The 12,803-nt window shown below is 35.5% G+C and overlaps 1 protein-coding gene across 11 annotated transcripts in view; it reads left to right on the plus strand.

Annotated features, from left to right (window-relative positions):
* AMPdeam (AMP deaminase) overlaps window positions 1-12,803 on the plus strand; it is a 118,402-nt gene that overhangs the window by 39,182 nt on the left and 66,417 nt on the right. For 3 of the 11 annotated variants that reach the window (XM_089641194.1, XM_089641187.1, XM_089641193.1), the window contains exons 1-2: window positions 8,161-8,292; window positions 10,163-10,466. The exons of 3 other annotated variants lie outside the window; for them this stretch is intronic. In XM_089641194.1, the coding sequence (XP_089497320.1) occupies window positions 10,286-10,466 (181 nt within the window). In that variant the 5' untranslated portion in view covers window positions 8,161-8,292; window positions 10,163-10,285. Of the gene's footprint in view, window positions 1-8,160; window positions 8,293-8,357; window positions 8,491-10,162; window positions 10,467-12,803 lie in introns of those variants that run through there. 5 more of the 11 variants (XM_089641190.1, XM_089641192.1, XM_089641188.1 and 2 more) reach the window with 5 other exon arrangements.

Raw genomic sequence — 12,803 nt, forward strand, 5'->3', positions numbered from 1 at the left:
ATGATTCATACATATACTGTTAACACGACAGCCCGTTCTGATGTCCAGGCGACTTGACAACTCGTCCATGTATACATTAAATAGAATGGGGGACATACACCCTCCTTGCCTTACTCCTGACCGCAAATATATCGGCTGGGAGTATGTACTTGCCCACCGTACAACATTTTCTTGCTGGGAGTGCCATCGGGATAGTATGTTTATAAATGAGGTAGGTATATTCCTAGCTTTCAATTTATCCCATAATGTTTTATGACAGACCCTGTCGAAGGCTTTACTTAGATCTAAGAAGCACCCGTATACGGTAGTTTTTCGTTTCTTGTAGAATTCTATTATTTGCTTTGCAGTATATATTGCCATATTAGTGGATAGTCTACATTTAAATCCCATCTGGTTATCTTTAGACATTAGTTTATCATTTATCTCATTTAATATTACCCTTTCAAATAATCTAGCAGTTATAGTTGCTAAAGATATTGGCCGGTAATTGCTGGAGTTAGTCATGTCAGGCTGTCCCGATTTCAGGATTGGAGTTATAATCGTTTTCGTCATTGCACCCGGTATATGGTTGTGTTTAAGTATTGCGTTGAACAGTATGTGTAGTAGTTTGGGTATGTATCTACCTCCGTATTTTATGTGTTCAATACTTAAGTTATCATGTCCCGGAGACTTACCAGCCTTAGTGCCTGTTATGGCCTTCATTATACTGCTTTCAGAGAGGTAAACGTTTTGTCCATCAAATTCCATAATATCAGGGACAGACGGTATTTCATTTCCAGAAATATCTGCAAAGGTTCTTCTAAAAGTATTAGCAATTTCCTCCGTGTTTGTAGACCCATCAATTTGGCTGGCGATTCGATTTTTTGGTTTGATCAGGTTGTTGCTTTTCTTCCAGAACTGGGCAAACTGCTTCGTGTCAAGTGATTTTACGATATCATCCATTTTTGTTTGTTCAGAGGAGCTTTGGCAGTGTTTAAGAGCTATTTTGAACTCCTTCCTTTTTCGTTTTCTTTCATCCGCAATGGGACCATGTAATGGTCTCCCATTTTTAATCCACTCCATCAACGCCGATCTGGAATTTTCGTAGTGTTCCTTAACTTGTTGATTCCACCCAGCAATGTCACGATGTGTTTTTGGTTTGTTTTGATCGTTCTCCCGATGAAATACGGTATTGGCAGCCTTACTTAGAGCTTCAACGATGTCTGTGTATATATGTTCCATGCTTTGTATATGGTCACATCTGTCACATATAGAATCCGAATTACAAATGGATTTGGAGTGTCTTTGATAGATTACACTAAGTAATGCTTCTGCTACAGACGTATATTCACTGATTTTCTTATTATTATTCCTTCTCCATATTATGTTATTAGGCTGTTGTGGAATATTAAAAATAGTTGCAGGTAATTTTTCAGCAGCGATTACGCAAGATGTCGGCCTGTGATCGGACCAGTCGGTATCATAATGTATTTTTAGACTATCTATTTTGTTCTTAAGATTATTGGTGCATATACAGTGATCGAGCCAGGAAGTGGTATTGTGTGCATCGCTTATATATGTATATGTGTCATTCGGTAGTCTTTCAATATCGATACAATTGTAGTTATTTTCGGTGTAGAAATGAGAGAGTTCTTTCCCGAATATGGAGGATGGGTGAGCGTTGAAATCTCCCATAACAATGGTTTCAGAGTGTTCGTTATCTTGAATGATCGTATGTATTTTGGAAAGGTAGTTGGTGAAGTCGGTAAGGTTGTCCGCGTGACATACCGGCATGTAGACAGTCAGTATGCTTATCGTCCCCCCGTTGGTGGTTATCTGAATACCAGCGATGCGGTCATCTCCACACGGTATTATTGAAGCTTGCAGCTCGTTCCTCCAAAGTACTGCGACTCCTCCGTAGGGTCGGCCTCGTAGCGGTCCGTTTGATAAATCTACAGCAGAGGTACCCCATCCCTGGAAGTTCGGATGAATTTTGGATAGATTCGATGTTTCGTTTTGTAATAACCACGTTTCTTGCAAAAGTATTACATCGTAGATATCGCACATATCTATAACGAAGTTGACGTTTCGTTTAAAACTTTTGCAGTTTATTGAGATTATCTTAATTTTGTTCTTTTCCATTGTATTTTTTTTCAATAAATTTTCGGAAAACAGTACCAGTCGGCCAAAATTCTTTGTTCATGTAGGTTTTGAAATCCGTATTCGGTATAGTCAACTTGAAAGATCCAAACTGCGTGGGATTTCGTTGTATTATTTTTTCTATTTGGATATTACTTCCTTTTATTTTACAATTGATAAAGTTTCGAATATTGTCCTCAGTTACACTATTGTCGAACCTCGACACATAGAGCGTTGTTTTTAACTCGGCTATTTTTAGGGAGTTCTCCATCGCTATTCCAGTTGCAATAATATTTCTCGACCTCTTTAGTTTTCTTGTAACGGTTTTATAACCATCCGTATTAAAATTAGTTGTCTCTGGTTTAAATGTATTTTTGTGAGATAGTGTGCGTGCAACTTTGGCTGATTCATCCATACCCTGTTGATGTACCTGTGATGTCTGAATTATGACTTGTTGCTGTTGTGTGAGAGAGCTAGACGCCGCTACTTTATTCCATGATTGAGGAGAGTGCATGACAGGTGGGGCAGCTAATGTGAGGGGCGCGGGCGGGGTTATCACATTACTGCAGTGCGCATTGTTGTCCAAATGTATTTCATTAGTTGGCGACCGTGAGTTTGAGCGGTTCTTATCTATGGCTACCGGTATGGTGACCTTCAATGTGTTCAAGGACGGCGATGTGTTTTCGTTTTGATTTGGAATACGGTTATGTTTATTTATTTTCAGTTCATTCCTTAGGAGAGCCATTTCAGAGCGTAATACTTCCAGATCGCTTCGTTTGGACATTTGTGACTGAATTGTGGTTAATTCACCCTTTAATGCCGTGATATCTTTTAGGAGACAAGTGACATCTACGTGATCGAAATTGACAGGCGGTAGTTTGTGTAGATTCTGAGCGACAAATGTCGGTAGAGCTTCATTCTCTGTTTCCTTCAGTATTTTAATGATATCATATAAATTCTTAGACTTCCTACCTTCGCCTTTCCTCATAATCCTGCGTTCAACTGTTTCACTGCACAGAATGTCTTTCGCAGCCTCCACTTCGTCTTCTGAGAAATGATTGGAGCATATTTGAACCGCGGTTAGTTCGTCTAAGACATCGATTTTGTTTTGAAGAAACGTTAGAAGTTCATTAATAATTAATTTATCACTTTTTTTTGTAATATTCATATTGTTTTCGTAAACGGCGGCAGCGTATGCAATTCGATCCTGCGCACGAGCAGTTCCGATCCTGCGCACGAGCAGACTGAGAATTTGTCGAGAGATTTTTGCTGTATTTCAAAAGAGTCGTGTTTTATTAAATATTTGCACAATTTTCGCTTAATTATTATCGTTTTTTTAATATTGGCGCTCTCCCTCTAGCATTTGTATTTGCATATTTCCCTTTCAAACCATCTTTGTACGCGTACTACGGGGCCTTAGTATATTTTCCTAAGAGGCAATACATACTACATGATGCTTTCGGACAAGAACTCTTTTAAGAAATTATGTTCAATTTTTTTTTTACTTTGACAATGATGTTGAATTTGCACATCGTTATTATTTTCATTGTTGACTAGCTGACGTGCACCCGGCATTTCTCGGGGTTCTTAATGGTTTGGAATAAAGTTTTGAGGTTCTAAATTCTACTGTACCTGACAAGTGGGTGCATTTTTAAGATGTAAATAATATTATTGTAAACACTTGAAAAATTTAGTTTTTTAATGTATTTGTTGCACTTGTCTTCCTCGGGCACCCTTGATTTCTTTTACCATACACATACTCGTCATACATTCTCCTTACACATCTTGCTTCATTCATCACGTACGCCTCATCTTAGCACAAATAATTATTTGATACATGCCATCCTCGGGCATCCCCGAATTTTTCTATCATTCACTTCGTGTAGTATCATGAAATCCACATTATTACTGTTAAAAAACTACATCACGTCGACTTCAATTCCACTCCATGTCTCATTCCAGTGCAGAGGTAGTGCGTTAATACTTTCCCGGGCGTCTTCGTCTTCTTCTACCATTAAAAATATTCTCTAAACACTCCTGACACTAATTAGAACAAACGTTGATATTTTCAGCGAAAAAGGTCCAGTAGTTTTCGAGTATATAGATAGGGTACTAACAAAGAAACATTAATTTATTATATGGAAAATTGTATCGGACTATCCACCTTCAGTTCGTGCCGTGTTTATGGCAATCAAGTTCTAACAAGTCTTTGTTAAACAACGCGATGTTTATAACCAATTTGCTGTAGCAACGTTGCTATCTAAAAATATAAATCGGCTGCAAGTTAGTGAACGCCGTGACTTAAGGCTATTTTAAGTGAATTCGCGATATAAAATCTACATATATACAGGGTTTTCCAATAACAGGTGTTATTTTGATATTAAATCGTAAAAGATTAATGGTTTCGTTGCTTGTGTGGCACGTAGCGCCGTCTTGTTGAAAGTAAACGTTGTCCAGATCAATACCATCCAATTCCGGGCGCAATCCATTCACCGTAACTGTTCATCCAGCCTCATTTTCGAAAAAGTAAAGTCCAATGACTCCGCTGTACCATAAACCGCACCAAACAGTCACACGTTGAGGATAGAGAGCCTTTTCAACAATAACTCTTGGGTTTTCCGAGCCCCAGATGCGACAATTTTGCTTGTTGACGAAGCCACCGAGGTGGAAATGGGCCTCATCACTCAAGATGATTTGCATTTGATTCACTCAAGTGAATTTTAATAATTTCAATGCGTTGTTGAAGCGTGTATCGTTCCATTTTTATTAATGGCGTAGTTTCTACTTGTCAAATGTCAAAGAATGACAGCTTCAAAAGTAACATCTACCGTAATAGCGGGCTATTCAAAATAACACCTCTTATTGGAAAACCTTATATATGCCAGGCGAAGAGAAACTACGTTGTTTCTCATATATAGGTATATATACATTATGTCGCAGAATCAAACTGAATGTTCGACATTGTGTTATTTGCTCGTTTATTTTGTCGCAGAATGCTTCACATTTATCATTCGATTTTAGCATTCGACAATAAACAATAATAATATCTTGTAATTCGTGTTGTCATTTGCAATAAAATCGTTTAATGACGTCTCTTCTGGTAAGTAGACTTCATGAAACTGTGAGTTCGCAATGATTCGTTTGTATTTTATAATTTAATCATCATTTAAGTTATTGTAGGACATAATATTATATTTGGTGGGATTGGAAAAATCATTACTATTACGAAATCTTTAATGAACTCGTCGCGTTGTGTCATTACTTCCTCATACAAATTGGCTATGCCCAGGAAAAGCTCGTGAACACGTTAGTTCTGAACATCTGTCACAAACATCTCTATTTTTAATTTTTTAATATGGATTAAAAATTAGACCTTAAAACAAGGAAATTGGTCTACAACACCACTGCAGCATCCATCCTGAATTACTGCACAAGTGTAAGTTTTGTGAGCTATAAAACACAAGTTAAAAGAATGGAAATAATTCAGAACAGAGGCATGAAATCTATATTGTGCTGTAGCAGATATACTAGGATAAAAACAATACAACGCCAACTTATTATTCTAAGTATGTGGCAACGTTTAGTCTGAACATACCCTAGTATTTATTATATGTTAAAAAATGAAATGTTATCAGATTATAATGTGTTAAAAATATTAATAGTACAATCCATGGCTACCATACGAGAAGCTGTATCGATTTTAGACTTCCTAGGGCAAATTAAGGCAAAATAAGGTAAAACTGCTCCCAGCCGTCTGGAGCCAGGGACACTATGGAATCCCCAATTGGGATATGTCGTGAGACTAAAGGTTGTGTGGAGGGGAAGGAAGAGGAAGGGACGACGAAGAGGAAGGTGGGGAGTACCTGGCTATTCAGATCTGGTCATCAAACACGGCTAAAGCCATTTCAAGCAACGTTTCAATTCTGAATTGTGGTCTTACACCAGGGCGATACCGAGAGTATCTTCCACTCTGGAACGTGCCACAGTATACTATTTTAAATGAATAGAAAAATAAATAAAGACAAATTAATCAAATAATATTTACTTGCGCACGCCGGGATTTGAACCCTCTACCTTCGGCCTGATAGTCGAGAGCTTTACCCCTCGACCACGGAGGACGTCGAAAATATATTCTTTAGTCAAATGCATTGTACATATAGTTTTGCATTAGTAATAGTTTGTCTAGTTTATAGTTAGTAGTTATGTCTATATTGCACGAATCTAAATCTTCGAGAGACTCTTCTACGGCAGGAATAATAATATGGAAGATGAATTAGCACTTGGTGCATTAGTAATAGTTTGTCTAGTTTATAGTTAGTAGTTATGTCTATATTGCTGTCTATTTACTGGAAGAAAGCAATTTGTATCTCATGGAATATTCATGTCAAAATTATTCCTTGTACTCTCAGGCGTTCCACAGGGCTCTAATTTAGGACCGCTCCTCTTTCTAATTTTTATTAACGATATTACAGAAAATATTCTGCATTCCAGGTCACTTCTTTTTGCTGATGACCTAAAACTATTCTTGGAAATTAAAACTTTAGAAGACTGCATTCGACTCCAATCGGACATTAATAGAATTGTTGACTGGAGTAAACGGAATCGGATCGAATTCAATATTTCTAAATGTTTCATTCTTTCTTTCACAAGGGCACGTCATACTTGGTTTTACCGGTATACCATGAATGCCCGAAGTTTAAAACGTGTCTCCACTATGAAAGATCTTGGCATCATGTTTGATAGTAGGCTGACATTTCATGTTCATATCGAAATGACGTGTAGTGCTTCACTGAAAATGCTGGGCTTCGTCCTACGCACTGCGATGAATTTTAGAGACACCCGGGTTCTCCAAGTGCTATACATTGCGTTGGTTAGGAGTAGGCTTGAGAGTGGGTCGGTGGTTTGGAGCCCACATCAGGTGAAGTATTCCCTCATGTTGGAGAGAGTGCAGAAGAAATTTCTGAGATTCCTCTACCTGAGGGAGTATGGCTACTACCCGTGGCTCTATCCTACTGACTTTCTCTTGGGCATGCTCGGTATGAACCATCTACGGGTCAGAAGAGATGTGCATATTGTATCACACTTCTTCAAACTGATTCGTGAATGGTTAGTAAATCCGACTATCATGGAGAGTATTAGTCTCTATGTTCCTGATGGTTATCTCCGTCACCGACAGCATAGACTGTTTTATCTCCCGGCCTGCAGGACTAACTTGCCAATGGTCATGCCGGTGGGGAGAGCAGTCTTGCTGTTGAACAGAATTAATTCGGATATCGACATATTTAGCATCGGTGAAGCTGCCTTTAAAAGGCAAGCTCTATTGATGCTGGTATAGTTTATACACCGCTAACTATTATGTAATACCATTTTACAAATATACTTAAAAACGAAATAAAATGTAATTTTGTAATGTTTTTAAAGGAATAAACAAATTGAATTGAATTGAATTGAATTGAATTGAATTGCACGAATCTAAATCTTCGAGAGACTCTTCTACGGCAGGAATAATAATATGGAAGATGAATTAGCACTTGGTGCATTAGTAATAGTTTGTCTAGTTTATAGTTAGTAGTTATGTCTATATTGCACGAATCTAAATCTTCGAGAGACTCTTCTACGGCAGGAATAATAATATGGAAGATGAATTAGCACTTGGTGCAGATACTAATAAATCAATGATGGATATAGCGAGACAAATTAATGATGAAAAACTAAGAAAAATTTAAGGCGGAAAAAAAAACAGTTATATTTTCTCTTCAGGGTAAAATAGTACCGATTTCTGACAATAAATCAACACAATGTCACTGAATTGTCCAATGCATCCTCAACCTTGAACGATAATAACCTTTATTCTACGGCACGTTGAACAACCTGTTGTTTGCACCTTCAGAGAACTGTTTCGATGTCGTGCGTAGTGCCGGTTTGTTTACGTTTTTTCACAAACTAAATAAAAATAACATTTGATTAGCTTCGTAATAATATTATGATTATGTAATAAGTAAATGCTTCCACGATCCAATCGTGTTTAGTATATTGGCGTCTGTCGCATTGATCGTGTCTTCAATGTAATCTTTGCAAATCCGCGTTTATAATTTCACACGTTTATGTGGATATGATATTTAGCTGCGTATATGATTCCTTGTGGCGCGAAGTCGAAGCAGATATATTTACAAAGTAAACATAATGTGTTCTGAATAATTCAGTTTACCGACGCGTGCTTCTCTGAATGGCCGTCTTCTGAGAAGATATCGTAGCAGTGTGAACTAGCTCCAATTCAAACTAACTTTGATGTTTCGATTCTGAGTTGGATATTAAAATCGAATCATTTAAAATTATTTTGACTTGATTATTTCGTACAGGTTTTTGAGTACTGTGAGTTATAATTAATCTGCTTTAAACATTTCCGTTGTCTTTTTTGGAAGGTGTATCAATAAATAATATTTATGTAATTAAAATAATCTTTATTTTATCGCGTGTGGGAAGACATGGTGCCAAGTTTCTGTGATTGATCATTAATAATGTGACTATAATATAATAAATTAGTATTCTAATTGTGTCTGCGTAACAATTTTTAAATTAACATTTTTATTTGTTTTTGTACAAATGGTTCTATTATCATTAATTGAAAAAAAAAATAGTTATTTTTCCTTTGTCTTCTTTTTATGGGCAGTTTTAATTTATTGTTATTGTGTTGGAGTTTTTTGCGTTTTAATTAACTCTATCGTGTTGTTTGTGTCATATAATAAAGAGTTAATAAATCAAGTGTTATTAATTTAGTGATGTGCATAATCGCGATATATATTTCGAAATAATCGATTTTTTACATTACTTCCTCAGGGCCCGAGTATAATAATTTCCCTTATCTGGAATCATTATTATGCCATATTTGGGAATGCTGTGTGGAGGGATTTAAATTAATTGGTGGTCGATGTTCTCCAATGACTATATTCGTTATACCTTATACCAGTCACCGCCTAAAGGAAAAAATTAAATGACCTTTTCCGGGTTGGGGCGGCGGGGGGAAACATAATTAGCATACGATAGTATATCAAGTAATACAATAATTAATTATAATTAGTGTCAACATCTATTAATAATAATTATTTGTAATATTAATTAAAAACGTAAGCTACCTCGAGGAAACAACAACACATTTTACTATTATTTATTCATTGAAGATAATATCAACAATGTGAAACAGAATAATGAGAAAACGTTTCAGTCGCATTTGGGAATTTAGAATTTAGTGCAAAGCCCCGGCAAGGCTGAGGTCCTAGCTTTCTTGGGAAATCTTTTTCTATTTTTTCTGTTTCACGTTTTTCGTTTAAGGGTTGTTGGTATTATCTTCAATGATTAAATATTACAATTTGAGGTTTTACTCGATAAATTATTCCACTACAGAAATATTAAATACGTAAGAATTCTATTTTATTACGGATAACTTATGGAAGCTTTTAAACCTCAGTTTGATGTTTAACTGTTCACTAAAGAAAATACTATAGCGGGGTTACTGCCAAAAGTTGGTCAGTACATTTTTTAGTTTTTTTGAGTTAGCGATGATTTTAATGTATACGTATTATTATCTACGTCTGGAATAAGTTTGAGTTTAGTTAGTGTAAATATCGAGCAATTATAATGAATGTATATGCTTAAGTATTCACAGTGTCTTTTAATTTAATAATAAAACAAAAATTACCCGTATATAAATTTCAAGGGTTAGTGCGATAATAATTTAACAAGTGCGTATATTGTATTTTATGCTTTATTTTTATATCTTTTTCACACTGTTGTTTTCAATTTGATTTCTAATCGTTTTGTAAAAGCCCGATAATAGGGCGTTAATAAATTAAATATAGAAATTATTATCTTCTTCAATGATGAAATGTTTGACTGTCGTTTCTTAGGCGGACGGACAGAGACACCGATTTTTTTTTGAGGGATTCGATCGTTTCGAAATTTTATTTGATTATTATGTCCATCACTAAAGCGATTGTTAATAAGTGTTCTATTTATAATATTGAATATGTTCTCTTTTTTAAATTAGATTTTCGATTATCAAACTATTATAAATTCTCTGAAGAAATCTCATAACTGTAATTTGACGTGCGTGAGTCGATTCGAGTAGAGTGTGGTGCAGTGAAGTGACAGTGAAATAGATTGGGTAAAGATGCCGCTCGCGGACGAGATGGGTGAGGAGTACAACAACACGACGCGCAAGTCCTCGTTGGTGAAGTACAGCTTCGACAAGGACGAACTCAACTGGGACCGCATGTCGGACTCCAAACTGAGAAGGCTCAGTCTCAGCAAGCAGCTGGCCGACAGTAATTCCAATTCTAGCTTTTGTCAAGGTGCGCAATTTTAAACAATTTCGAACCCAATACTTTTGCAATAAATAGATTTTTGCATGTGAATTTCCTGCCTGTTTATATTTTTCTTTTACCGCAAAAATAGGTCGCAAAATTTGAGTTGTTCTCCCAAACACCACACGGAGAAAAATGACTATTGCCAATTTATTAAGAATCCCTTCAAATTATTGGTGCTACCTGACCAGTGTTGCCAAGTTAGCATATTATATGCTAAATTTGGCATAATTACTCCATGTTTAGCATAAATTTTATGCTTTTAGCATATAGCATATTTATTTGGCTTATTTTTACAGAAACATGAAAATAATAAAAACCAATTTTTTAACTAACAAAAATTATATCGATTGAAAAATTGGTGTCTCAATGAAGAAACATAGTTCACATTAAATGGGAATCCTTGACTTCCACTGTAGAGTTTTGGAATGAAGTCATGCAATATAAAGATGCAGCTAATAATAACCCCTTCGGTGATTTATGTCAGTTTGCAATGTCTCATTGCCGCATTCAAATGCGGACATTGAACGTGTATTAAGCCAAATGAGTCTGGTCAAAACAAAACTCCGAAATCGTTTGGCGGTTAGAACCCTGAATGCCATTTTGTACGTGAGATTTGGCCTAAAGAGAGCAGGAAAGTTCTGTTATTCTTACACTGTTCCTGACGAAGTACTACGCTGCATTGGGACCAAAGAAAGTTACGACTCCGTCTCTCAGCCTTCCACATCAGCTGCTGTTAATGAAGAAGAAGAATATGAAGATGAAGATATTGATATTTTATTTCACTGATTTTATTTCTAAGTTAAATTTATGTTAGCTTTTTTTGGCATTTTCTAAAGTAATTTAGCATTTTTCTGGCATATTTTTCCCATCACTCTATTTCTCAACAATTACTAAGTTAAATTTATGTTGGCTTTTTTTGGCATTTTTTAAAGGAATTTAGCATATTTCTGGCATATTTTTCCCATCACTCTAGCATATTTTGAAGTAGTTGAGTTGGCAACACTGTACCTGACGTACACTCGACGTTGCTCGACTTTTCTCTTCCTTCAATAAATATAATATGTATTATATATATATATAAATCTTCCGGAAAAAAATCTCTAAATGATAGTGAAAATGCTATCAAAATCCGTTACGAAGTTTAGAAGAACTAATCGCACAAACAGACAGACGCGGCTAGTGACTTTGTTTTATACTATTTAGAGATTTCGGTTGAAAACGGGATTGCAGGCCTTACGAATGATTTAACAGGTCTCCTATAAAACTTCTAGTAAATTCCGAATATATTATTTCTATTTAGCAAAATAAAACCTCATCCATTTCTTCGTCTTCTTAAGCCAAAGAAATTATAAACTTAGCGGAATTACGAGCAAAATTGAGACAGGCAGAAGAAATAATAAAAACAAATAGAGTGGCGTTCGTGCGACTGAAACGAAACTTTTAAGAAGATGTAGGGTTTGTACCGAGCACGAAGGTCCACATTTTGAAACCTTTTTGTGATTCTATAATAAATAAGACCTGATACACAAGCGTACAATAAAACATACAAAGTCCGACGGTAAATACAAGCTTTGGACAAATACAAAACAAATACCAGGCAATAAAAGCATTCGACAATTCATACAATAACTGAGGGAACCAAAAAACATCACTGATACAAAATTAAAAGATGGTTTAATGAACAAAAAGGCAAAATTACAACGTAAAAGAATAAAAAGTATACGCAATATACAATATCATTAATAATAATAATAATATATAATAGTTTTATATATATATAATATAGTTTTACATGACAAAATTAAAAAAAATAACTTATATCATTGATGTTGCTATTCCAAATTCCTGTAATATTCAAAAATCTGTTAGTGAAAAAATAAGAAAATACACAGATTTAGGAAATGAAATAAAAAGAATTTGGCATTCTCAGACTATAAAAATATTACCATTCGTTATTTCGGCTACTGGCATTATACCTAGCTCTCTAATTAAAAATTTAGGCGTATTAGATCTATCAAAAAATTTATATATAAAGATGCAAAAGTCGGTCATTTTGAATACATGTAGGATAACAAAAGATTTTTTAAATATTTATGTTGAGGGATCAGTAGGATTTATAGGCCCTGTTAGAAGTTCTACCGAGCCGAACCCTGATATGAAAATATCTGGAGACGGTGAATTTTTTTTTCCCATTTGATATCTGGTGATTTGACGTGTTGTTGTTCTTGTATTGTTTTGTATTTATTTTACTTATATAATGCACTTACATAGTGTTGATTGACTAGCTGATCATTTGTGGAAAAGTGAGTGGAAGGGTTAAGT

Source organism: Hesperophylax consimilis, chromosome 16 (genome assembly GCF_061612785.1).
Source record: "Hesperophylax consimilis isolate HC1 chromosome 16, BYU_Hcon_1.0, whole genome shotgun sequence".
NCBI classification, from domain to species: Eukaryota; Metazoa; Arthropoda; class Insecta; order Trichoptera; family Limnephilidae; genus Hesperophylax; species Hesperophylax consimilis.